The sequence below is a fragment of the Asterias rubens genome, chromosome 4 (assembly GCF_902459465.1).
Source record: "Asterias rubens chromosome 4, eAstRub1.3, whole genome shotgun sequence".
NCBI lineage: Eukaryota > Metazoa > Echinodermata > Asteroidea > Forcipulatida > Asteriidae > Asterias > Asterias rubens.
Window position 1 is genome coordinate 2,007,507 of NC_047065.1, and position 25,410 is coordinate 2,032,916.

The following is a 25,410-nucleotide window of genomic DNA, read 5'->3' on the forward strand; positions in this document are numbered from 1 at the left end:
TTCTCGAACACTATGTCACTTCAGAGGGAGCCCTTTCTCACACTGTTTTATACTATCAACCTCTCCCCTTCACTTGTTGCCAAGTAAGGTTTTATGCTAATAATTATTTTGAGTAATTACCAATAGTGTCCACTGCCTTCAATCAATTAAGTTTGATAATGGCATTCCGAAAAGGGATCTATGCAGAGTTATTTGCTGGTGATAAAAAAATATTGTGGCCTTTTTACCAACGACTTTACATCTTATTTATTTTCTTTTTTTGGTGCTTTCAAGTTGTGAATGGTCCAATGAACTTAAACGTTTGTTTGTTGGCTTGTAGCTTTTGTTAACACTGCTTTTAAAATATAGAAGCACATAAATCAAAAATTTTCCCTCTTTTTTGTTCTTTAGCAGGCACGATTTTCCTTCCTACTTTTTCCCCTTTTGTTCTTATTTTTTCCTCAGAAGAATTAGCAAATTTTATATTTATTAGCCTTAAAACTTCTATAAAAGACTTCACAAAATGTCTGTGTCAAAATCTGTGTAGGTTTATCCCTTTTTTCCTTATGCAACCAGCCTAGCATTTCCAACTCTATTTTTGCATTCCCAATTTTGTATATTTATTTAACTAATAACCTAAATAAAGGTTTTTAACTATTGCTGCTTTTGTTAAATGTGTTGCGTTTCTTCCTTATTCAGTGTTAGAACTTTTATTAATGGAAATGCATACAACTAGTACGTAAATACAAATATTGTGTTAACATTTTAATGACTTCTTTTCATCAAAAACTTCTGTTAAGTACAACTTTGGCAAATAAGATTTTCTTTACTTTTATGCAAATAAACTGTACATTTGTACAAACAATAATACAATTATTTTGTTAAACTTTATGAATAAGTCAAATAAACTTTGTCCACAAAAGTGGAGTATGAAGCAAAGAAGTGTTTGTAATTAGCGTTTGTAATTCATTTCAATTCATATTTCCCAGAAAAAATAATTTTTTAAAGAATACTTTACGAAATGTCTTATAAGACCTACCAAGGCTGTTTCTGACTATGTTTTTTCAAAGATATGTAAATAGATAGGAAACTTGCATGTACCACCATGTGTAAATCTCTTTTGTGGGTGTGTTGGCTCTGGCTCTAAAAAGAGCTGGTGTGGTCTTGAAATTTCAAACGGTATACTCTGCACGTCTTCAAGAGAAGAGTAGAGTATACTTTTCGAAACATCAAGACCACACCAGCTCTTTTCAGAGCCAACAATCCGAAAAAGAGGTTTACACACGGTTGTACACGTATACTATTTAATTATAGTTTCTTCTTATTTATCCACAACACGCAGAGGTTCAAACAATGCTGATTAATTTTTATTTTTTTTCAATACCACTTGGAATGAAACATTTCTGCATGGGGAGCAACATGTGAGTAAATGATTGATATTATGATTGTATGATTATCTTGAAGCAAAATTCAATCCTTGATTCTGATTTGTCGCTCTGTGGCAACACGAGTGTGATTAAGTGTGAATTGTTGCCCTTATCAAATCCTGTTTTTACAAACTGTTCTAATTCCGATTATTGCACTACTTTAAGTTTGCTTGAAGATAGATTCATTATCACAATCAACTCGTGCAACAATACATAAAAATGTAGCGAATCTGCGTCCCATATGATATACATGTAAATCCAACTTGGCTTTCCATTTCGTTTGATATGGGAGGTTAAAGGGATAATTTTTTTGTATTCCACTCCTGTTTGTGTGACTAGTTATATTTGTGTGACTAGTTACATTTGCCTATGTAATGTCGTTCTCTTCACATCACTGTAATTCTTCTTTCAGTTTTTACTGAAGTTTTATCTTAAATTGTTCTTGGTGTTTTTTTGTTTTTTTTAACTCCATAAAGTGCCTCAGCACCCTGTTTTTGGTCAAGTGCAATATATACATGTGAAGCTTTTTTATATTATTTTGATTATATTATTATTATTATTATTAGTATTATTATTATAAATGAAGGCAAAGAATGCTGATAAAGAAATAATCTCTCACAATGTATTAATCTTTGCAAGTGGTTTTCAAGAAATAACTGGTGCTACGTACCCAATGTAATATTTACTGGGAATCCATCAGTCCCAGCCATTTGAAATTGGTTAGTTCCATTTTCAATGACAGCAGCTGGATTATGCTGAAATGCCTCAATGGCTGCTCGTTGTCCCTGCATCAAATCAGCGTCTTGGACGTTATCATGAAACGACGTCAGCTGTTCTATATTTGCATAAACGTAATTCGGCTCACAGAGAACGTAACTAATGTGTTGGCTAGTAGTGTCCGGCGACCCATCCTGGGATATGGTTGCTTGTAGGGTGACTTGAGGGGCCAATGTACATGTAGGGTGTTCCGTCATACAGTGCCGCTCTAGGATTTTGGGTCGCATGAAACCCCGGTTGCAGATCTCACAACGGAAACGAAACTCACGAGTGTGAAGTATTTCATGATCTTTGAGATTGTCCTTACGGCAGAAGCCTTTGCCACAGTGCTTGCACTTGAGTTGTTGTGAGACCAGATGGGTCTTGGCGTGATCGTGGAGTTTATCTTTACGAGAGAAACCTCGTTCACATCCTGGCCATTCACACATAAAAGGCTTCTTGACAGAATGAACGGTCACCATGTGTCGGGTCATTTTATTCTTGAAACTGAAGCACTTTGTGCACTCTGGGCACTGAAACGGTCGGACATTGTTATGGGAATAAGTATGCTTGTTAAGGTCTCGTTTTGTCTTAAAGTTTCGTCCGCAGACTTCGCATAGAAAGCAGCGCTCATCTTGATGGGTGACCATGTGCATGCGAAGCTGCCGCTTACTGACTTGGATTTTTCCACATTTGCTGCATGGATGATGGTGGCTTTCTGTCTTCATGTGCCTATCAAGACTTCCCATGCTTGGAAATTTGACCCAACACTTGCTGCATTTATGGCTCATATGCTTGTAGTATTCTCTCATCTTTTCCTTTCTCATGTTGTCAAGAGATTCGGTATTGACTAACCGACGATTCATGCAGCCACGACAGCCACAATGAAACATATCCTGCTTGTCGTGGGTTGCAATGTGAGCTTTGAGTTCCTCCAACTTGCCAAAAATATTCTGACAGGTAAACTCACGACACTGGAATCGCTTCACCCTATTGTGGGCCTGCAGCATGTGTTTGGGGAGACTCGTCCGTCCAAACCATGTATAACAAATCTTGCACTTCAGATCGCGTGGATTTATCTTCCTATCTCCTCCATCAATAACTTTTTGCTCTTCCTGTGTCAAGAGTTGTGCGTTGCCTTCATCATGAGAATCCTTGGGAAGCAACGATCCATCAATGAGTGCCGCTTGCAAATCTTGACTCGCGTCTCCACCCCCAAGAAGGTTATGAGACGTCCTAAGGAGGTCACTGTCACCTTGGATTTGTGTTATAAGCGCCAGTTCGTCAAGATCAACAGTAGAAGCAAACTCCTTGTCTATATCAACTTGGTTTGAGCCGATGGAAATTAAAGGGGGCGTACCGTTCGAAGCAGACATCGAGGATGAAACAGGCGTCACTGAGGATGGACCTGATTGTAACTGCCTCAAATCAGCTCCATTCAGCCAGTTCGGCTGAGCCTTCACCCATGTCCTGTGGTTATCCACATGAACCGTATGATCATAGGACTCCCGCGATTTATGCTGACATAGCGGACATACAAATCGATTCTTATTCGTGCAGCGAATTTGGTGGCGTTTAAGCCCACGTGAACTCATCTTCTTATTGCATTCCGGACATATAACAAGTCCTTTTGACGTTGAGTTATTCTCCTCATCCCCTTCCTCAATCTCATCTTTTTCTTGCTCCTCTTCGTCGTCAATCTCAACTTCATCATCTTGTATCAAATTCACTGCATCCTTTTGAATACTTCTACTGCTTTTTCTTCTCCTCCGTGACTTGGGTTTATCTTTGATTTGTACACTTGAAGAATCTGTATTCTCCTCAGATTTTTCACTGACTGCCTCATCGCCTCTGTCATTGCATTGACAATCGCGAATATGAGCGGTGAAATCTTTGGCTGTAGTTGTTTGGAAGCTGCAACGAGAGCATTTTCTCATTCTGCCGGTTGGAAGACTCTGCGATGGTGAAGATGGGGCTACCAACTCCGAAGTCTGATGTTTTTGGTGACGCTTTTTGATATGAGTAGCGCAGAGGTTTTTATTATTGAATGCTTCATTACAGTGAGGACATGTGACATTCTTTGGCGTTCTCAAAGTCAGTCCTTTTGGTGGTCGACCTCTACCTCTCTTGAAAGCAACTTGTCGGAGAAACTCTAGGGCAGCACTGTTTTTCATCTTGTGGGTGTCTATGTAGTGACGGAAAAGAAACTCTGTATTCTTTAAGGTCTCTGAGCAAAATTTACAAACCACTGGCTTGCTGCTTTTGCACGCTTCGGGAATTTTCAGTTGTGTGGTTTTAGTTGTTGTTTCCTTTTGTGTTTCATTAGTCTTTCTCCTTGAGACTTTGGATACGTTCTGAGTTTGTGATGAACCTGTCCCCACGTTTCCCTGTGCTGCTTTATCTTGATTCTCTTGTTCCAAGAAATTCTCGCTGCATAAAACAATGGTCTCAGGTTTTTGTTTCATCAGTTGTCTTTGAATGAGTTCATCACTAGTCCGACTCTCACCTTGAGAGCCCTCTTGTCGAAATTCGTCTCCACTCGTCACCTCATCATTCTGAGATGCCTTAGATGTTGCCAAGCAGTCCGAATAAGCCCTCTGCATCTCATGACTAGCAAGCTTGTCTATATAGCTCCCTCGACTCAGCATCGCTTTTCCAACCGATGTGGTGGGTAGCTCTTCATCTGGGGAGCCCAATAGTTCCTCAAAGACGTCCGAGGTGAGTGGAATCATCGCTATGCTGCTCTGAGACTGGCTTGAAGAGAAATCTACCTGATGCCCTTCTTGGAACACTTCAAAATCGTGTTGGATTCGATTGACGGAAGACTGAAGATTGTAATCGGATGTGGCGGATGAGATTTGAAGGCTGGCTGGTGAGGCACTTAGTGATGGCACTTTTTGAAACGTTCCTTGCATGCTTTCTGGTATGTGCTCCAAGACTGTTTTAGATGGAAATATGACAAACTATTTAAAGTGGTATACCAAAAAATTGAACGTGACAAACAAAAAAGGAAGACCAAGAAGCACATTTTTTATGAGAGGCATAACTTTCCATTCAACAATACAAGCAAAGTGCCAGAGTACAGCGGAAGGCACTTAACGCATCCAGGGCCAAATTTCTAAGCAGAAAATCTTCCTCAACAATTTTCTGTTTAGCAAATCAAATAGTTCAAATTTTGTTCAAATCAATGTGTTTATAGTGTTCATTTCTTCGTTATCACTTTGCAAAGGGGACTCAAATCACTTGCCCCCAAAAATTGACTAGAGCAGGATTTGAACCAATCTCCTTTGGATTAATGTGTTGGCGCTCTACTAACTGAGCTATTAAGCCCTTGGCTAGATAGGGCTAGATAGCTCAGTTGGTTGAGCACTGACAAGTTAATCCAGAGTTGGTTGGTTCGAATCCTGCTCTAGTAATTTTGTCATTGTTCAATCCCACATCGATTGAAAGTTGTCAAATTTACAGTCAGTTTCTCTTTTGGATTATTATTAGATACAATACCAACCCCAAACTTTTAAAAGAAATCACAACCAACAGATTGGACACAATCCGCAATAAATGTAAACCTTACCTGGTAAATCTGAAGTGATTTCAGGAGGTAATTGTTGCTGGTTTGTATGATGCTGCTTGATCTTATGGCACACTCCGCTTGCCTTGTGGACCATGAAACTGTCCATGCTCGAAAACTGATGTTTGCAGCGACCACAGGAAAATACATCCTCCTCATCTGGTGACATAAACATTGATAACATTAGTCAATTAAAAACTTATTCCAAATAATTGATGAACTCAAATACTGTCATTAATAGTTGGTGTAAGAAGTAGTAATTTGTGATAAATTTTTATTTTAGTTTGAAGTAGTTTTTGTTTTTAAGTATAATTTTTTCATATAAAGGCACTGGACACTTTTGGTAATTACTCAAAATAATTGTTTTTGCAGCTTTGATGAACAAATGTTCACAGGTCTGTTATTAAATTAAGCAAGTGAGAATACTGGTCTTTGACAATTACCATCGTGTCCAGTGCCATAAGAGTAGTTTTTTATTATTTTTTTATTTAAATAAACATTTATTATGGAATCACCAAATATCTGTTATTTTTGTACAAAATAAACTATGAAGATTAAAACAAAAAACAAACCTAAACGACTAGATTGAGTTTAAAATGTCGAGAGTAAGTTTTGTTTTCTAATCCACAGGCATGAGAATGGGTGATGATAAAAAAACAGGAAAAAAATTCAGTTGATCGGAAATGTCAATATTCCATCATTATTGTGTGCGAAGCACACAACACGAGCGCGCAGCGCGAAGTCCCCTACGGCCGGGGTTCAGGGCCCGCTTAAGGGCCCTGGGAGCTCTGGGTATTTTAGAAGCTCTGTGGCGGTCTCTGATTCATTTCTGACACCTATTTTTCCAGGTAGAAGTGAGCTACTTTTGTGTGATTTTTCCTTTTTTTTATTTTAAAAATAGGTTTAAGGGAAAATAAGGAATGTAAAGCTCAAACAATTCAAACAATTCAAACAATTTTGGGTTCGCCTGCGATTTTGTAACAATTCCGGAAAAAGAAAGGAAAACAAAAAAATAAATAGTAATAATATTTTAATTTTTCTGACGATCTTATCCCTTATTTCTGCCCCCTGAAAATGCTTTTTTTCTCACCAACAACCATTTTTATTGGTTCTTGATTTGGAATTCGGTTGTGTAAAAGAATTTTTTTTGCAATTAAATGTTTGTGATTTTAACGATCTGTCGGCGACGCACATTTTAAAATATATATAGGCCTATATATCTGGCGAGAGCGATGTGTTTTTGAGAAAGAGGTTGTTATTCAGCATAGGGTATAACTGGAACGAGGTTGAGATTAGACCCAAACATAGAAATAGAACCAATGAAGAAAGCACGTCGTCCGGACGTACAGTGTGTTCGCTGGTTCCCAATATATCTTTCGCTGGTTGTGAGGCAATAACAGGTACCAGTTTTCCATGGCCTGCCGGCGATCACAGATTTGTGCCGCGCCACTCATTGGTTCGTGTACAAACACAGTACACAGTACACATGGTGCAAACACGTGCATTGTTTTTTCAGTAGACTTTCAAAAGTCTCCACACGTGTTATCTTTGCTGCAGCAGCAAGCGCATTACACGCAAACATTATTGAACCATACCACTATAAAGGAAGCAAGGAATGAGGCAAGTTTATACATCTGTCGCTGCTGCTGCATGCATGCGCGATGCCAGGAAGACCACAAGCCGTAAACTGGGCTAGTTGCTGGACGGCAATTTATTGTTTAGTTTTTAGGTGCCTTTTTGATTTCATGAAAGCTGTACGTGTGGATCCGCGATAATAACAATTACAAAGGTAAACTGGCATTGTCTGACTAGAGAAGAGGGATTAGAGAAATCCAAATGTATACCCCCAAAAACCTACCCCCCGAATTTTATAGCAAATTCACATCGAACTCGGAGACCACAATTTTGAAAGGAAAAAAAACGGAATTCCGGTTTAAACCGGAAGATTCTCATGCCTGAATCCAAGGTTTTAACAAAAATACCCGAAAGCTCTTTTCTTTGACCTTTCTTTGGAAATTGTTTTTAATTTACCTGAAGAATGATGCTCCATGGTTTCAGCTTTTTCAATCAGTCTGGTGTGGTGTAACTTGGTATGATTATTATCTAGTATAAGAATGTAAAATAATATATCGATCACAACCTTTCATTACATTTTTAAATAATGTTGTGGTAAAAAGTTCTTAAAAATCATTGTTTTCACCTTATATGTTTCTGTATAAGAAGATTATTTATTAAGAAAGCCACTTCATTGGTAACTACTTAAGATTCTGTTGAAAATTTCCCATATCAATGGCATACACAATGACACAAGGTTGTTGGTTCAAATCCTGCTCTAATAATTTATTTATTTTGTTAACCCCAAATATTTTTCTTAAACTCAAAACTAGGCCTATTTGTTTGCTTCTCATCAGTAAAAAAACAAAACATTTTTTATGGTAAAACATACCGGTATTTCTTTACGAAACGTTACATTACTACTAATAAAAAAATGAAATGCTTGAAAAAGAATGACTTTAGTTTTAATCAAGGAGACATAACTAAAGGGAAAAAATGTGTTCATTTAACTTTATAATATAAGTTATATTGTTGTTTTGTTTTGTTTTGAATAAAACCATTTAAATTTTTAGCTTCAAAGTCAAAGAAGATAAGAAAGACTCAGCTATATGATGGTCCTAGTAATTGCGTCCTGGCTCCTGGCCTGGGGTAAAAACGTCAAGCCATTTTAGCATGTTTAGTTACTATTTTATTTTTGCCATATGTTAGGAGAAAACGTGGCCAATTTGTGGACAAATAACCTCGGTAAGACACCAGTCTCCGTTGCACAGAGTTTTTTTTTTGGGGGGGGGGGGGGGGAACGCATGAAATCTTACTGAAGCTGCGGACAGTGATGAGAAAACCTTTTCGTCAAGCGAGTTGTCTCAACACGGGCCAGGCACCCCTGTTGTCCCGTCATCCATATACGCCAGGGGGAAACCATTACCCAAACAAAACGGGCCAACCATAACTCTCAAGTATTCACGTTTCTTTACTAATTTCAGCTCATTAAATCTACGCAAACTAGTCTACAAGCAACGAGGAAAAATCTCATATAGTTTTTACCTACTCAAATGGGTGTACATAGGAAATTTAAATATGTTTTACCTCAAAAAAGTCGTCCTAAATCTGCACAGACACAGCATAAAATGGCGACCAGATGTTATCGGGTGTGGGCGCCCTTTGAACATTTCACCTGCCCGTCCACCCGTGACGTAAAATTGGATATGTTCCATTAGATAAATGGGGGTGTGCGTTTCCTGCCCTCATCTCCCATCTAACTAGTAAAAATTAATACGGCAATGTGAAACTGTAAACGGAGCAATAAACGGAGTTTACTATGAACTTTGAATTGGCAAACAATCAACTAGAATGTTTACGCGAAATCATCGAACTTATTATTTCAACTATGAACACGGACATGCGACTGTGTCCCAGTGGTTTTGGGTTCAGATTGCAGTCGTTGAAATTCTTCATAGCTAACCACTGGTTTCAGAATAACTAGAAATAAGTATGCCTATTGTCGTCTTAGTTACTGAATCACACTCTCGGTTTCTACAATTCATTATCGTGGCCATTCAACCAATATTTGTATGAGAGAGACTTTTTTTTCAGCTTGGTATCTATTAATCCCGTGTGGGAGCTAGTTTGCCAAACCATTGACGAGAAGATCATTTAAACAAATCAAACACACAAACAAGCAAACACTAATAATCAATCAAAACACCGAGGCCCCTTTTCACTCTTTTAATATTCAATAAACAATGTTCCCAATATCAATACAATTACAATTTAAAGTATTTGGGTACTTTTTGTAACACAAAACACAATGTCCACAGATTAAAATTGCGTATATCTCAACATATGCATAAAAAAAAAAACCTGTGAAAATTTGAGCTCAATCGGTCATCGAACTTGCGAGATAATAATGAAAGAAAAAAACACCCTTGTCACACGAAGTTGTGTGCGTTAGATGGTTGATTTCGCGACCTCAAGTTCTAAATCTGAGGTCTCGAAATCAAATTCGTTGAAAATTACTTCTTTCTCGAAAACTATGGCACTTCAGAGGGAGCCGTTTCTCACAATGTTCTATACCATCAACCTCTCCCAATTACTCGTCACCAAGTAAGGTTTGATGCTAATAATTATTTTGAGTTATTACCAATAGTGTCCACTGCCTCACTTACACAGTTTGAAGATAATGATAGTAGAAAGCTTCCCTTAAAATATCAGTTGCTGAGGTGCTGTACTTTTTTAGAAATGAGTAAAACAATGTCATGAAAATACGTTTTTACATGCTAAAATAATTTTCGTCTCATGATCACCGAGACGAAAATGATTTTCATGACATTGTTTCACCCATTTCTAAAAAACTACAGCACCTGAGCAGGTAATATTTTCAGGGAAGCTTTCTACTATCATTATCATCAAAATGTGTAAGTTTGGTGTAAACTTGTAGACATTGTGTATTTTGTCCTACAAAAAGTACATCCACCCTTTAACAAGATGCAGTATGGTCTATACTACAGGTTGATTCAAAATGAAATCTTCCCCTATCAATACGAGGACACGATGTTACAAGTTCGCATCGTCGCTCAAATAAATAAATAACTTCCATACCTATCATGTTACAATTTTAACTACTCAAAACTGTTAAATAAATATCTTAGTTAAAATTGGGTCAAACCCTTTTACCAACCAATTAATAATTTATCTGTGTGCTCATGAGGAGCTTTTAACTTAATATTAAGGCTTGATAAATAACAATAGTAGTATTAAAGAATTATCATACAGCTCTTTTTATTTTTAGGAAAGTGGAAAGGTATTGAAATGGATGTGCCGTTAATTGATTTACTAAGCCTATTATGTTAAAGTATTACTAATTATACAAAGAAAAAGGCGACAGGTAACCATGTACAAAATATTCAAATTACATATACAAAAAACTCCGTACTTTTACAGTTTAGACAATTGCAACTTTTGTCTGTTTCTTAAAATGGCAAATAAAGAAAAATAGTAACTAAAGCGACGGGAGAAGTCTGGTCTGTTCTTTGGTTTAACTTTCAGTGTTGAATAATCAGTTCGTACCTTTGGAACTAAACAAAATGGCCACCGTTGGTATGATTTTATTCCCCAGACAACGTGTACGGAAGTGTGACATTATCATTTTTAATTTCATTTCGTTTTAGAGATGTTAGTTTTCCATATTTTAAATGCACAACATAATACATATATTATATAAAACATTTCAACAACCGTAGGCTTTAGCATACAAAAGATATAAACTAAATAACAACAGGGTATAAACTACCGGTAAAACAACAGAAACAAGCGAGACAGAAAAACATATGGACTAGATTGCACATCACAAGACTACAGACGGACATAGGGGGGGGGGGGGGGGAAAAGAGTTGGGCAGGAACAAAGAAGATGACATGTATTTGGGAATACCAAGGAGAGAACTGGAGAAATCAAAGCTAAATGGCAAGTCCTCGCGATATTGTAAAGTTATCATGCTTTGGTAAACTTTACATGAAGGTGCAGCTGAAATAAGTCTCACGTTGATAGACGAATCAAAATATAAGGGAATGATTGCTTCTGGTTTTGGGGAATGGTTTTTACATCGCATCAAAATGGAATCGGTGAGACTCCTGTCTCTTTTCTCGATCATCTTCCCTCTGCAAAAAAAAGACAGATTTCCGTAAACCATGCATTATTGTCGTAGTCTTTTAAAACCTTAATACACACTGCGGGACAAAGATCAATGTGACCAATAAATAAACGAATGAATTATTTTATGTAATTTCAAAGATAAAGTTGGAATTCATATCACATTATTTTTAAAAACACAATTATCATTTGTCAAAATCTTTTTACTTTCAAACATATTCCTTGCTCTATGGTATTTCCTGTCACTGTCCTACCTTTTCTAGAAGTTGGAGTACGCCAACTACGATTGCCATAAATACACAGGTTCCTATAAGAACGCCACCGGTCAATAGAACGGATCTACCAGGGGTAATTAACAGGACACTCGTCCACCTGCAAATAATAATTTTAAAAAATATATTGAATTTTACAGAAAGACTCTGCGAAAGACTCTTCAGGAGAAGACGAGCAGAGTATACTGTTGGAAACGTCGAGACCCAACCAGCTCTTTTCAGAGCCAACACTCACCCTAAGAGATTTACACATGGTTGTACCCGCAAGTTTACTATTTATTTATAATTTCTTATTATCTTTCCACACCATGCAAAGCTTCAAACAATACTTAGCCAATTCTATATTCTTATTTAAAATTTACATTCACATCGTCTTGCGTAATTTAATGCCGGCGTCCAGTCGGGCCTTAGTCTATGAAATTGATTCAACATTTAAAAAGTTCACATAAAGATTTACATGAAAATTGCGTAAAATAAAAGAATTGGTGGTGATTATTCACTCATCAGGGATAACTGTAACAAAGGCACGTCAATAAAACAACATTTTTATTTTACACATTTCCAGTTTTAGTGTTGACGATACTCGGTGCTATAAGGTCATTAATTGCTATTTCAAAGGGTCGTTTATGGAATGCATACAATTTTAAGAAAAACACACACTCAACCAATAAATGTTTTACTTAGACACTTAATAAACCTATACAAATTTCACGAATGCCATTTTAGTTCTGAGCAGACGAATGTAGATTCTGATCCCCAAAAAATTGTCTGTGGAATACTTTCCTATTTTGTTTCACAAGAAAGGAAAAACGCGAACAATAATGCGTCCATGTATTCTCAAAACGCCAATGGAGATTCACGATCACCTAAGAATTTGCATTTTATTTGTAATCCTATACTTCCATTTTAGTTACCACAAAAGGCAGGTATTTTAAGCAATTACCTAATAACAGCTGTTTTTATTATCTGCACACTTGAGGTGATTTCTAAAGCATGGCTCTCTGGTTTTGGAATGCCCACTGTTGCGTGTGAAACGACAACCAATGAACGTAGCGAACCAACGAATTCAGCGTGCATATAAATTCAGTTGAAATTCCCGCCGTATTTCACTACACACCACCGCTGGCTGAACGACTGTTAAATTGTGCCAAGCAAGTTACCGTCAGCTAATTCGCCTCCAACCTGTCTCTTTGGGTAATTATTCTATAACAACGATGGCTCGTACTAAGCAGACAGCCCGTAAGTCTACCGGAGGAAAGGCACCCCGAAAGCAGCTAGCCACCAAGGCAGCACGGAAGAGTGCCCCGGCGACTGGAGGAGTCAAGAAACCCCATCGGTACAGACCAGGTACGTCGAACAAACCATAACGGGTCGGGTTAGCTCAGTGGTTTCTGTCCTTGCCTTTTACCTCCTTGAACCCAAGTGTGATTCTCGGACCGGAGCCTTGCATGTGGATTGGGGTTTTTCAATCCCTACCTAGCGTAGCCGATCTATAGAGGGGGTTTCCTCCACGGCCGAAACTGAATTTTCTATTATCTACAAGAAATTTGAGTGTTTCTATGGAGAATGCTTCGCCGACTAGCCTATATAATAAAGATTACCAGTTCGGTTTATAGCTAGTTTTTTTTTACGGAGTTTATATTCTCAAGAAAATCAAAGGAACACGACTTTGCCACACATGCAGTTCAAGAACGGTTGCAAACCAATGATATCATGCTTAATGAAGAATTACTATTACATGTATACGTTTGTAACTGTATCTGTCGGTAATTCAATTCAATTTCACTTTATTTACAAACCAATCAACAAAACATAAGATAGTGAATAATGGATCTAAAACCTTCATATTGTTTCATGTCGAGTAAATTGGTCACCGTTTTCATAATGGTTTGAAAGTGTGAAGTTGTCGTTACTAAACAGTTCCTCATTTTCCCACTCTATTTCCCCGCTCTTTCTCCAGGCACAGTCGCCCTACGTGAAATCCGCCGTTACCAAAAGAGCACCGAACTACTCATCCGCAAGCTGCCGTTCCAGCGTCTGATCCGCGAGATCGCACAGGACTTTAAGACCGAGCTCCGCTTCCAAAGCTCGGCGGTGCTTGCCCTCCAGGAGGCCGCCGAGGCGTACCTCGTCGGACTATTCGAGGATACCAACCTATGTGCTATCCACGCAAAGAGAGTCACCATTATGCCCAAAGATATCCAACTTGCAAGACGTATCCGTGGAGAGCGGGCCTGAAGAACTGATTGACTTGCTTGGCACAATCGACTTTGATTTAATTTCTTTAAGTGCTCTTCCTAAAATAAATTAATCCTTCAAATTGTAATGACTCTCCATGAATAAAATTGACAACATTTCAGACGACATTTCAGATAAGATTTTACAGGGTTGTTGTTAAATACACTTTTTCCTTTTCTTGAATATCTTGCAACAATTAAAACAAATATTTCTTGACATGGGCTCCACTTATTGAGCAACTAATATAATTGCCCCTACTGCGGGCAGTGTCTAAGAAGTCAAGGTAGTTAGATTCAGGATCTTTAAAATCTATCCTTCAATTGATACAATTATTTATTACCTTTCAAAAATACAAATAATAATTTGGCATTTATTTCATCCTCCGATTCATTGAACCCTCCAGTAACCTTTTTTATAACTTGAATTTTGTAAATAAATTTCCGAGTAAAGTTTTGGGTGTACAAAAGATAATCTCTGGCAAGACTCCTTTTATATACCGTTGCACTGTATGTCATTTGAATTTGTTCAATTTATAAACAATTATTTGTCTTTTTTGTCAATAAATCCAATTACCAAAAAAAAAAAAAAACCTGCTAAGCTTGTGGTATTTTTAGTGAAGTAAACAAAACAATAGTATACTGGTTTAGGTAAAGGGTCAAATTTAATAAAGAATGGGGCTGGGTTAAGATTGCGGGCTGCTTTAAAGGCAAAAACAAGTCATAAAACATAAACGTCCAGGAATGTTTGTAGAAAGCAATCAAATAAATGACGGTGGAAATGGAGAGGTTAGGGTGGCGGCAACTTTACCAAATAAAGACTGATATCGAAAATGTGTGCAGACCAAAAAATATGTAAACAATGAAAAATAACCTGATATGTCTGCAACCACATAGCATGTAGTGTCTGAAAGCATTTCATCCTTTGTAAAACAAAAGTGACATCTGTCAATGGGCAATTCCATCACCTTTGTCGATTGGTTTAATATTAAGGTAAAACAAAAACATTTTCTCTGGCAGAAATAGACCTAAACCTGGCAAGGAAAATAGTGTACAGTTATTGGTATTGAATTAAAGAAACATTATGCTATTCTTCTTGATTTCTACATTTAAAAAAGGATTGAGGTAATTTTGTATGATTTAATCTCTAATCATACTTACTCCTCAGGTTCGTCAGGGGGATATGGAATTGCTATCAGCTCTGAGTTTGGGATGATCGACATCCAAGTGTGCTGTCTTGTGTTCTGATAAGAAATCAAAAGAAATAACATACGTGGTCAAACATTGCTTCGTGTAAATCACAAAAGAAAAAGTACTACCAAATTTGAAACAAGATTCTGAGATTTTATCATCACAAAAACGACCTGCAACACGGATCAAATGTTTTAGAATATATGTTTCTTGAATGAGCTGCCATTTTTAAAACACAAATGAAATCATTTCTCTTCATAGCAAACCTGAATAAATGTTTACTCAATACTTTGACTAATTCTTGTAAACCCAAGTCTTTTAACATTCCAACTGTTGGCGGTAAGGTTGGTGCAGTTGTGTCTTGTCTGGCCTTCCACCTCTGGGACCCTGGTTCGAATCCCACCGGGGGCACTATGTGGATTGGATTTTCAGTCCCTACCCAACTGTGTGGGTCTTCCCTGAAATAATGATTGGGGTTTTCCTCCCACATCTAAAACTTTTAAGTTTAAAATCTTCTTTCCATTTGGGTTCTTGGCTAGTACAGTGAATCGTGATTAAGTTCGCTTTTCTAAGAGTCCTTATCTTCACAGTTACTTCACAACCAGAAGCAACAGATTAGTTGCACTAGACGCGATCTTTACGGGCAAATTGCTTAACGCGTCTGCAAGCCAAAATTGGCTTGCAGACGCGTTAAGCGCCCAGTATATTAACGCAACCACGCTGTTTACTAACCAATCAGGCAATGAGTTTTGTGAAATGTGCATGTGCTGCACGCCGTTCTTGCGCAAAACGCATGGCTGTGTGTTCCAAATTGCCCGTAAAGATGGCCAATTTACGTCATGTGGGAAATATTTATAAATGATAAATTATGTTAGTAATACTACACTTGTAAATAACTCTAAATCTCTCACCGGTGTGTCTCGTTTTGTTGCGCCTGCAATGCTCACTGTTAAAGAATCAACGTAGTTTGGATTTGGACCAAGACCCAGGATGATGTAAGGAAGTTGCAGGGAGAAATATGCCGACTGGGATAGCTGTGTTGCTGATAGAAGAATAAAATACACATCAATTAAAAATCAATATTCTTCATTTTAAAAGGAAGGTTGACATTTGGTTAACACTCTTAAAACTAAAGGCATCAAAAACATTGGTTAGATGCCTACAATCAGCTTTTGATAGTACAAAGCATTTTGAGACACATTTCACTTCGAAGTAAAAAATGTAAAAAATAAGTGTTTATGGCAACAATTTTTTCTTCTCAGTTTGTGCATTTCAATTAAGGATTATTCTTCATGCATGCTCCCGATTTTTAGCGATTTTCTAAAAAATCGGACCACCTTTTGACATGTAAGATTTATTGTATAAATTAACAATGGAACAGACCCAAAAACCAAAGGTAACTTTAAACCATATTGCCAGAAAAAGTTTTCAGAGTTGTTAAAGTTATTATTGGTAAATTAACAAATTGTGTTTGTTCAAGTCACTGTGACATACTTACATGCACCACATTGCAGCTTGCCAGTGGAGCTGGTTGTTTTATAATAAATGAATGGACCGGGTTGATTGACACCAAATGGCTGTTTAAGAAAAGTGAAAAAAGAAACATTTTTAGCCAGTTTGGGTACAGTCTGGAACATGACACATCAATATTTAAAAGCTATCTCCATCTCTTAAAGACACTGGACACTATTGGTGCTTGTCAAAGACCAGTCTTCAACATATGTACAAAATAACAAACCTGTGAAAATTTGAGCCCAATTGGTCGTTGAAGTTGTGTGCTTTCAGATGCTTGATTTTGAGACCTCAAAATCTAGTTCTGAGATCTCGAAATCAAACTCAATTATTTTAGTGAGAAATAACTTATGTCTCAAAAACTACAATACTTCAGAGGGAGCCGTTTCTCACAATGTTGTTCACTATCAACAGCTCTCCACTTATCGTTAACAAGTAAGTTTTTATGCTAACAATTATTATTAAGGCATGAGAAACTTTTGGTACTTACTCAAAATAATTGTGAGCAAAAAAAATTACTTGGTAACAAGCAATGGAGAGCTGTTGATAGTATAAACATGGTGAGAAACGGCTCCCTCTGGAGTAACAAACTTATGAGAATGAGGTAATTTCTCACTCAAAAATGAAAGACTTCAGCCGAAGCATTTCGTTATGCATCAGAAATTTACAAGAGTGTTTTTTTCTGTCATTATTCTCTTTCAATCTTAATGACCAATTGAGCCCAAATTTTCACAGGTTTATTTTATGCATATGTTGGAATACACCAAGTGAGAACACTTTTACAATTACCAAACACATCCAGTGGCTTAAAATATATTCTATTATGACCAGGTCGTGTGACATAACACTTCAACATAATTTTTCATAATCATTTTCTGCAAAGCTAGGAGTTAAGAAAGTTTTAACCATCACTATGGTACTCACCTTTGAATCTAGTTCTGGACAGTCATTAAAACAGAGGCCACTCAAAACTGAAAGAGATCAAAGTAGGGGATATAAACAATTTTTTTTTTACCCATACACCGATGTGTGTTAGCACTGTAAACTCAGACATTTCCCCCCCCCCCCCCCCCCCGAGTCCTCCAGAATTAATATTCTTTATCCCCATGCAAATTTAACATCTCTAAAGTAGGGGAAGTTATTTTACAACAAACACACAGTTAATAGACGTTATATTTGCATCAGGGATAAAGACTATAACTTGTTTTTACTCTAACACCGATGTGTATTAAGTTCTATTTTCTTTCCCGAGTTCTGTGAAGAAAAAATCCACAGGCAAACTACTCAGGTGGGATTTGAACCAAGGACCTTTGCATTGCTAGAGCAGACGTCTTACCACCAGGCTAGCCCGGTTCTTATATAGCACTTTATAACTTGGTGCACATCTCTCAAGTCCTTAATGTTTTTATGACAGGAAGGCAAAGCCTGTTTGAACCAATAGGCCCGTTTATGAAGAACCTTTTAAGAGTTTACAAAGTAGCCAACCTTGCCAGAATCTTTGGGACAAACCTCTTCTCTTAGCAAAGTACTGGGTTCTTTCAAGTGGATTATACAACCAGGCCTTGACTATCGTTCTTAAAGTGGCATGGCTGGCTTGTGCGTAAAGCGCTCGCCTCTCACCAAGGTGACCCCGATCGATTCCCGGCCAGGGCCATATGTGAGTTGAGTTGTGCGTTGGTTCTCAACTGTGCAACGAGGGTTTTCCAGAACATCCGGTTTTCCTCCCTCAGGAAAAAATCAAACACTTTCGATCTTGGCTGTGCTCCGTGGTCATAATGGGTTGATGTGGCTGGCAGCCAAAGGCGCCCTTGCACACCTGCTTCTCGAACATGTTGTAGCTGCGTCCTTCGCAACTCAGCTCTTAGCTGCGAGTGAGGATGATTAGCCCCCCAAATTTTTATTATTATTAAAGGGGCACAGCAATTTTTCCTCTGGTAAGGAGCACTCTATGAGGAAAATATAATTTTATATTGGAACTTTGCAAAGGGCACCATGGCCAAAGCACAGAGAACCACACCAATTGTTGTGGGTGCCACGGGTTCTTTCGAGGTCTGCACAACGCACAAAAGCCTTCGTTTGAAGTGTTGACAATTTAGTCTCCTATTCAACCCAACAGGACGATTAGATATATACACAAAAACTTACCATGAGCTTTGACAGAGTACGCATCAAAAACAAAGTTGTTCTTAATCACACATATCTGAGGCTGTTGATCTGGTTTAGTCTGGTTCACAACCATGATGTCTAACACACCCTACGAAGACAAGAAAGGACTGGTTTATGTCTATGGTTTAGTCTAGCTGAATGTGACAATTGATTGTTCATTAAGGCAGACTTAATCGAACAATAGTCTTACAATCAAAACTTGTTTTGATAAACATTAACCATGAACTGTTCATATAAAGCTCCAACAGTTAACCAAAGCATTGTTTAAACAATTCATTACACTGACAACGAGGATAAATTAAAAATAACATACTTTCCAAGACATCAATCTTCTAACAACATCAATTAAGTAAATTCTCATTTATAACAAAACAATTGCAAACTGCTTACCGACTAAAAGGCCTTAAAAGGTATAAATGCAAACAATAGTTAATGGCCTGAAGTTTCGACCCCAGAAAGACTCTGCTGGAGTTGAAATTCAGGCCTTCAAAACAACAAATACACCTGCCCTTACCGATCGTGTTAAGTCCAAGAAGGTTGCAAGAACAGGTGTCTTAATGGCATTGAGCGCATCAATATCCCAATCTGGTGACAGTGTCTTTCCTTCTTTATTCTCCAGTAAAACCACACGACGCACAGCAGTACTGATAAAGAATGGGATGGATAAAAGAAAAGCGGGAAGATATGGTATTACAGAAACATTCTAGGTTTTTCTGAACATGTCTTTCAGATTTAGCTTTGCCAACTTCTACCAACCAAAATGACGTATGATATCTATGCAAAAAATTGTAGATTAAGGCTTGACGGTTTTGACCCTAGCAGAAAGCTATTATGACAATAAGCACATATAAAAAATGTATCTTTTTTAAAACCATTGTGTTATTTGCTTCTCTTTACACAAGAGTAAGGGGCCTAAAAAATCATAGAAAACTTCCGCTAGACAACATGTCTGGGAAACATTTCACTTTGAAGTTATGTGGTCGTGTAAAAAGATAACGTTTTTTATGCCCACAAATTTGAATTTGAGAAATGTAACTGCATAATGCTTCTAAGATTGTGTATTTTTATTATTTTTCTGCGAGGATATATTCACTCCAGATTTTCGGAGATGTCTCAAAAACGAAACCACCTTCTAAAATTAAAGTTTCAGACGTTAGTTTTATTTGGTACTCTTCATTTACATAAGATGAAAACAATCAAGCGGTTAAAAAAAAAATTACTTTAATGACTAGGAGTAGTATCAAGTAAAGCTCTTATTTCTACTCTAATACTCATAACTACCTGTTAGTCCCCGAACGCAAGACGCACATGATATCCGGGTAGCTGTCCATATTAGTGTCTCCTATCCTAAGGGTAATGGGTACATTAGCCCACTGGGCGACCTGAACTTGTGGTGGCACAAATCCCCAGTTCAGAAGCTCCTCTTGCAGATTATAAAACAAGCTCCACTGAAATCAAATCATAACATTTATGGATAAGAGTTTTAAAAAACTAACTTCATAAACATTCGAGCTTGACCCATTTGTTAAAGGGATAAATGAACAGCCTGAGGCTTCATGGAGGCAACGGAAGCAATTGCCTCCCTGGTCATTGCCTTGGTTACCTTTATAATATTCCAATAGAAATTTATGATTTCCTAATGGAGGTGCCCTTCTAAATCTGTGACCCGGGATCCATTCAAAGTCTAAATTGAATTTCAAACTCTGTATTTCGATTTCGCAGCATCCAAACCCAAATAAAAGTTTACGCCGCGCTTGGGCGGGTCGCCGTCCATATTACTCAATAGCTAACGCTGTTTAGAAACCCTTAGAAACCCTTTGCTGAAGACTGTACAAGCTTACGAGGGTGGTTTTAGGCTTCTGTCTCCCAGCAAATAACAGATAATATCGTCTAGTTAAAAAGAATATAGTCTTTGTGATGATATTTCAATATTTTCAAAACCATCCTCAATTTTTTATCGTGCCGCTATTAACGTCTAATCGTCGGGCAATAGTTTTAGTATAGGAATATTGGGGGGGGGGGTACCCTCTGTCTTAATATCAGGCAAGGTTTAACAATGACACAGGTGTTTAAAAAGAAAGGCCCTTTAATCAAGATTAAATTTGTAGCAGTGAATTAGTGGTTGTGGGTCAGGTATCCAGACCAACATGGATGTATACATACACTCTTTTCTCCGCCTCTTCTGATGTAAATATAGCTCTTTGTGCACGCCTCGTCTTCACAAACTGGAAGAAGATGGTCCAATCTACCTTTAGAACCTAAGAGGTAAATTAGAATCAAACATATTTAAAGCCATTATACACTTTAGGGAAAAAAAATAAAATAAAAGTTCACAGATTTACAAAATAATTTACAGGGTTTACAGAAGGTAATTGTGAAACACTTCTCTTGAAATATTATTCCATGAAATGCTTTACTTTTTGAGAAAAGATTAAAACAATTATCACTTCTCGTTATCGAGAATTACGGATTTATTTTAAACACATGTCATGACACGGCGATAAGTGCGGAAATAAGGGTGGGTTTTCCCGTTTTTTTTCTCCCGACTCAGATGACCGATTGAGCCTAAATTTTCACAGGTTTGTTATTTTACATATAAGTTGTAATACACGAAGGGTGGCCTTTGGACAATACGTATTACCGAAAGTGCCAATGGCTTTAATAACAAACAAATAACTTTCAAAAATAAAAATGTTTTTTTTAAATATTGTACAGTCAACAGTTATTTAACGTGGCGTTCTCTATTCTCAAAGGCTGATTTGTTTATTTATGAATATTCTCCATCATAAATACCTCAGACAGTTTCACTATTCCTATCGGTGGAGAGCAAGTTACGTGGCGGTGTTTAAACGGTTGATAATGACCAGCTGGAGCTGTTACAACCGATTGTTTCTGGATACGTTTAGATGCAAACTTTGCGCACGAATGCATATCAGAAAACTGTCCCAGTCATAAAAATGCAACAAACATACAAAGCTCAAAGACGTCGGTAACGGATAAGATTTACAGAGTTTCATACTTTATTACGACTTTGTTAAACCACAACAATAAGCATTTATGAATGGGAATAAAAGAGTAGTACCTCGTTCTTAAACTGCCATTTATGACCTTGCAGGGTCGTGGCCGTGCAATAAATGGAAGTTTAAGAACTCGCCGCTACCCTTTTATTCCCTTATTTAAAATCCAACTTACCCATATCAGCAAATGCTGATTGTCCAATATGCTTGAAGTTGCCTGCTGGTATTGCATACAGATCAGTTTGTATCCATGACTGCCGCTGATCAAAAAGTTCCCATTGTTCAAATTGACCTCTGCCCTTAGACATGGAGGTCACAATGAGGTCAGGTGCATAGTTGTCCGTCATATCCAGAAAGGAGTTTGAGTTGGGAATACGTAGTGGGTCGTGATCTCCCTTGATCTCTGTGCTTTGGAAAGTCCGCTTCGTGGTGTCACTACAAAATTTGAAAACAAAATACTGTGATGGTCACATTTTTCTTCCATGAAAGTCTAAACAAATTGTTAGAGTTATAAAGGATAAATTTAATATCAGAGTTGCTTCAGCAGAAAATATTGCTTAAAATTTGTCTGCTCACTGTTCGGCTTGTAGCCTTGTTCTGATAAGCATAATTTGTGGAAATTGTTCCCAGTGGTATAGACCGTATTGAATATGACGTCACCGTTCAAATATCTGCGAGCATGTGCGTGTATCTATGCGTGCGCGTGCTTCTTTGGTTTCAGCGTTAAGACTCGCATACGGTTTGTCCTGCAAGATGGCGATTTTCAAAGCAGAAAAGAGGTAATTCAATACAGTCTATAACTGCAACTTACTTGCAATGCCAAAACTGCCTCTTCCCATCTACGTCCTCACCAAACAAATCAGGAATCATGTCAGCATCAAAACTAGAAATAGAGGAATCAAAATGATGGTTAGAAAAAGCTTCTTTTGATGCTTTAGAATTCAGTTCATTGACAACATGTACAGTGATGTATATTTGGTTTGCTGTAACGCCATGTGTTCATGGGCTTCTACTATTAAGCCTTATGGCCACTGTGCATTTTCTACGTCTTCTCCTACTCTTTGGAACGAACTCCCCCGCAACATCAAAGACGCTCAAACTCTGGATCAATTCAAACACCTTCTCAAAACTCACTTGTTAAACTCTAACTATTTTTTTTTATTACTATGTACAGTGCATTGGGACTCCGTGTATAATGCACTTTAACAGAACGGTTTATTATTATTATTATTTATTCTATTGCCACGGAGTAGATTTTTTGAGTTCTGGAGACTTCTCAGTTCTGAAAAATTGACATTGTTTAGTATGGACAAAGTTGGCTATAAAAATCTGTAATTGCCTCTGACGAATGCACATTAAAGTGTTTGAATTCTATATCTCTAAAGATCTCTAGATAGAAAATATGTATCTCTAGATTTGGTAAATAAAATAAATATGTCCCAAGACGTTGAAAATGTTGCAAATTATTGTTAACAACTAAATGACTCACTCCATCATCAATGGTTGATCCTGGAACGTTGTTGATACTGTTGTAATTGGGTCTGTTGAAAAAGAGAAGACAGACAAGTGTTACAATAATTTCACTGACGAATTTATTTTTCATAACTCATATGAGGATCTTGTGGAAAATCTGACAAAGCTGAGCAAAGCAGCACTTGACCCATTATCATTTTTAAGAAACGACAGTTATTAGATAATATTATTTTTTAACTGGAGAATATATTTAAATTGTGCACTTCTCATGCCGAATGCCATAAAATTATTTAAAAAATCATTTTGTTTGCAGAATAACCCATCCACAGAAAACTGTGCATGCCTGTGGAGAAACACAGCTCTATATTGTTTGTGTAGGCCTACACTTTATGGAATTATGATGCCTTATTGAGCATGATTTGTAGAAATTTAAATAGCTTTGCACCAAAACAAATTTCAAAATTCAGGTCTATGCAGAAAAGCACTCTTGAAAATAGAAACAAACAAATATGTCTCGGTTTAGAATAGAACATTTCTTCAAAATAATGTTTACTTTTTTTCTCACCTAGTTTGAAATTTCTGGTCTGTCCCCAGTAAACAAATACTGATGTAGGAGCAGTTGTATCAAATACTTTTCCATTTTGTTTTGTCGTTAGCAAAACGTCCATCTGTGAATCGCCATCAAAATCCCCAGGAACAACGCTGGTTATCGTGTCATTATCCCTGAAAGCAAAATGAGTTAAGAGTTTTTATGAAAACAGTCGAATGTCATCCAAACACAGCGATATTTCCAAGAGTAATTTGAGATACTACAGACTGAAAGATCGATAAATTTTAGTTTTTGTATTAAGAGAAGTTTTACCTTTTGATTGACAAGTTGTGGATGGACTTTGATAAAGTTGTATCGGAGCCATCTGTCAACTGGTAATAAACATCCATAATATGACCTGTAAAATGGGATGGAAAGAGTAGCATGTTATGAAGTTCCAGTTTCATATTAAATAATTTTCTGTAAAAAGTACTGAAAGTTAAAATAGCGAACAAATACCAAATTTAATTGATCACATCGGTGTATAGGTAAAAAAAAAAAAAAAAAAAAAAATTAATATTCTTTATCACCGATGCAAATTTAACATCTTTTATTTCCTAATTTAGCACTTTCTCGTTCCAGGGCAGATTTGTTTTCTGCGACTCTGCTATCAAATTTCCAATTCTTGCATCTTTCACAAACATGGCGAAAGTTTGAGCATTCAGTATAGCGTCGCGAGTCATGGCCATGTCAATACACTGACTCACTGAGCAATGAGCTAAGTGATGAGAAAATGACCAGGGCCCAATTTCATGGCTCTGCTTACCGCCAATTTCTGCGCTTGATCACGATTCCCCGCTTACGTGCAAGCGCCGAGTTTCTGCGCTAGCCTTGTAAGCGTAGAATGCCTAGTAACGTGGAGTACGCACGCGCAGAAGCCAAATTCGCCGCTTACTCGTGAAATATGCTTGCCGTAAGCACAGAATTTCCTCCTCCGTAAGCGCCGATTCTGTGCTTACGGTAAGCAGAGCCATGAAATTGGGCCCAAGTGTTCTGAATCATCTTAGTGAGCCGAGAGTCTGATTTTGATTTATACAATTTTACAAAAAATATGCCACCCTGAGCAAGATCATGAAGATTGAAGATGGCGCAATAAATAATCATGAAAAAGTTGTGATAATCATGAAGCCTTTAAATATCTCCCTAAACATCTTAAGGTTTTGTTAGGATTTCCTTTTGTTAATCTAAACAAATTCTTTATTTGTTTATCTTTATTGTGTGAGGGAGAGGGGCGTGGCTTACCATCTTGTCGAAGGACAAAAACATCAGTCAATTTATTGGAATCAATATCTCCGTACGCCGCAATAATCCCGTCTGCTGGGCCGCCGTCAGTAAATACTGCATTTGTGTTATCGGTAAACTCGGCAGTATTAACAGCAAAAGGATCGTCACAGAAGACAATCGCTAAAAGCGATAAAAGTAACAGAAAAATAGAACTAAGTCGAGACATTTTTGTTCACACTCGTCATCATCATGGGAATGGGAAAGTGTAATAATAAAATTTAGACAGTAACCAACTACTT

General features: G+C 37.4%; 3 protein-coding genes across 3 annotated transcripts; 1 reads left to right on the forward strand and 2 right to left on the reverse strand.

Annotated features, from left to right (window-relative positions):
• Nucleotides 1–71: 71 nt before the first annotated feature.
• Nucleotides 72–8,930, reverse strand: LOC117289359. Its single transcript, XM_033770456.1, has 4 exons — nt 8,872–8,930; nt 7,762–7,833; nt 5,734–5,889; nt 72–5,100 (listed from the first exon to the last, which is right to left on the reverse strand). Exons 2-4 carry the CDS (start codon nt 7,778–7,780, stop codon nt 2,069–2,071), a joined length of 3,207 nt encoding a protein of 1,068 aa, XP_033626347.1. The 5' UTR covers nt 7,781–7,833; nt 8,872–8,930; the 3' UTR covers nt 72–2,068.
• Nucleotides 8,931–10,180: 1,250 nt separating this feature from the next.
• On the reverse strand, nt 10,181–25,382 carry LOC117289063 (T-cell immunomodulatory protein-like). Its single transcript, XM_033769992.1, has 16 exons — nt 25,130–25,382; nt 24,161–24,245; nt 23,864–24,021; nt 23,315–23,366; nt 22,637–22,708; nt 22,001–22,260; nt 20,972–21,066; nt 20,090–20,256; nt 19,323–19,452; nt 18,788–18,896; nt 17,567–17,613; nt 16,629–16,707; nt 16,042–16,172; nt 15,101–15,183; nt 11,688–11,805; nt 10,181–11,441 (listed from the first exon to the last, which is right to left on the reverse strand). Exons 1-16 carry the CDS (start codon nt 25,335–25,337, stop codon nt 11,382–11,384), a joined length of 1,854 nt encoding a protein of 617 aa, XP_033625883.1. The 5' UTR covers nt 25,338–25,382; the 3' UTR covers nt 10,181–11,381.
• On the forward strand, nt 12,852–14,994 carry LOC117289064 (histone H3, embryonic-like). Its single transcript, XM_033769993.1, has 2 exons — nt 12,852–13,052; nt 13,666–14,994. The coding sequence occupies exons 1-2, from the start codon at nt 12,920–12,922 to the stop codon at nt 13,941–13,943; spliced, it is 411 nt and encodes a 136-aa protein (XP_033625884.1). The 5' UTR covers nt 12,852–12,919; the 3' UTR covers nt 13,944–14,994.
• Nucleotides 25,383–25,410: the final 28 nt, after the last annotated feature.

Excerpts from the sequence above, each read along its gene's own strand:
- LOC117289359 (XM_033770456.1), bottom strand. Across the intron at positions 5,101-5,733 it reads AATCACTTCAGATTTACCAG|TCTTGGAGCACATACCAGAA; the intron begins GTAAGGTTTACA and ends CATCTAAAACAG.
- LOC117289064 (XM_033769993.1), top strand. The coding sequence starts at position 12,920 with ATGGCTCGTACTAAGCAGACAGCCCGTAAGTCTACCGGAGGAAAGGCA. Across the intron at positions 13,053-13,665 it reads ACCCCATCGGTACAGACCAG|GCACAGTCGCCCTACGTGAA; the intron begins GTACGTCGAACA and ends CTCTTTCTCCAG.
- LOC117289063 (XM_033769992.1), bottom strand. The coding sequence starts at position 25,337 with ATGTCTCGACTTAGTTCTATTTTTCTGTTACTTTTATCGCTTTTAGCG. Across the intron at positions 24,022-24,160 it reads CACAACTTGTCAATCAAAAG|GGATAATGACACGATAACCA; the intron begins GTAAAACTTCTC and ends TTTTGCTTTCAG. Across the intron at positions 23,367-23,863 it reads GACCAGAAATTTCAAACTAG|ACCCAATTACAACAGTATCA; the intron begins GTGAGAAAAAAA and ends CTTTTTCAACAG.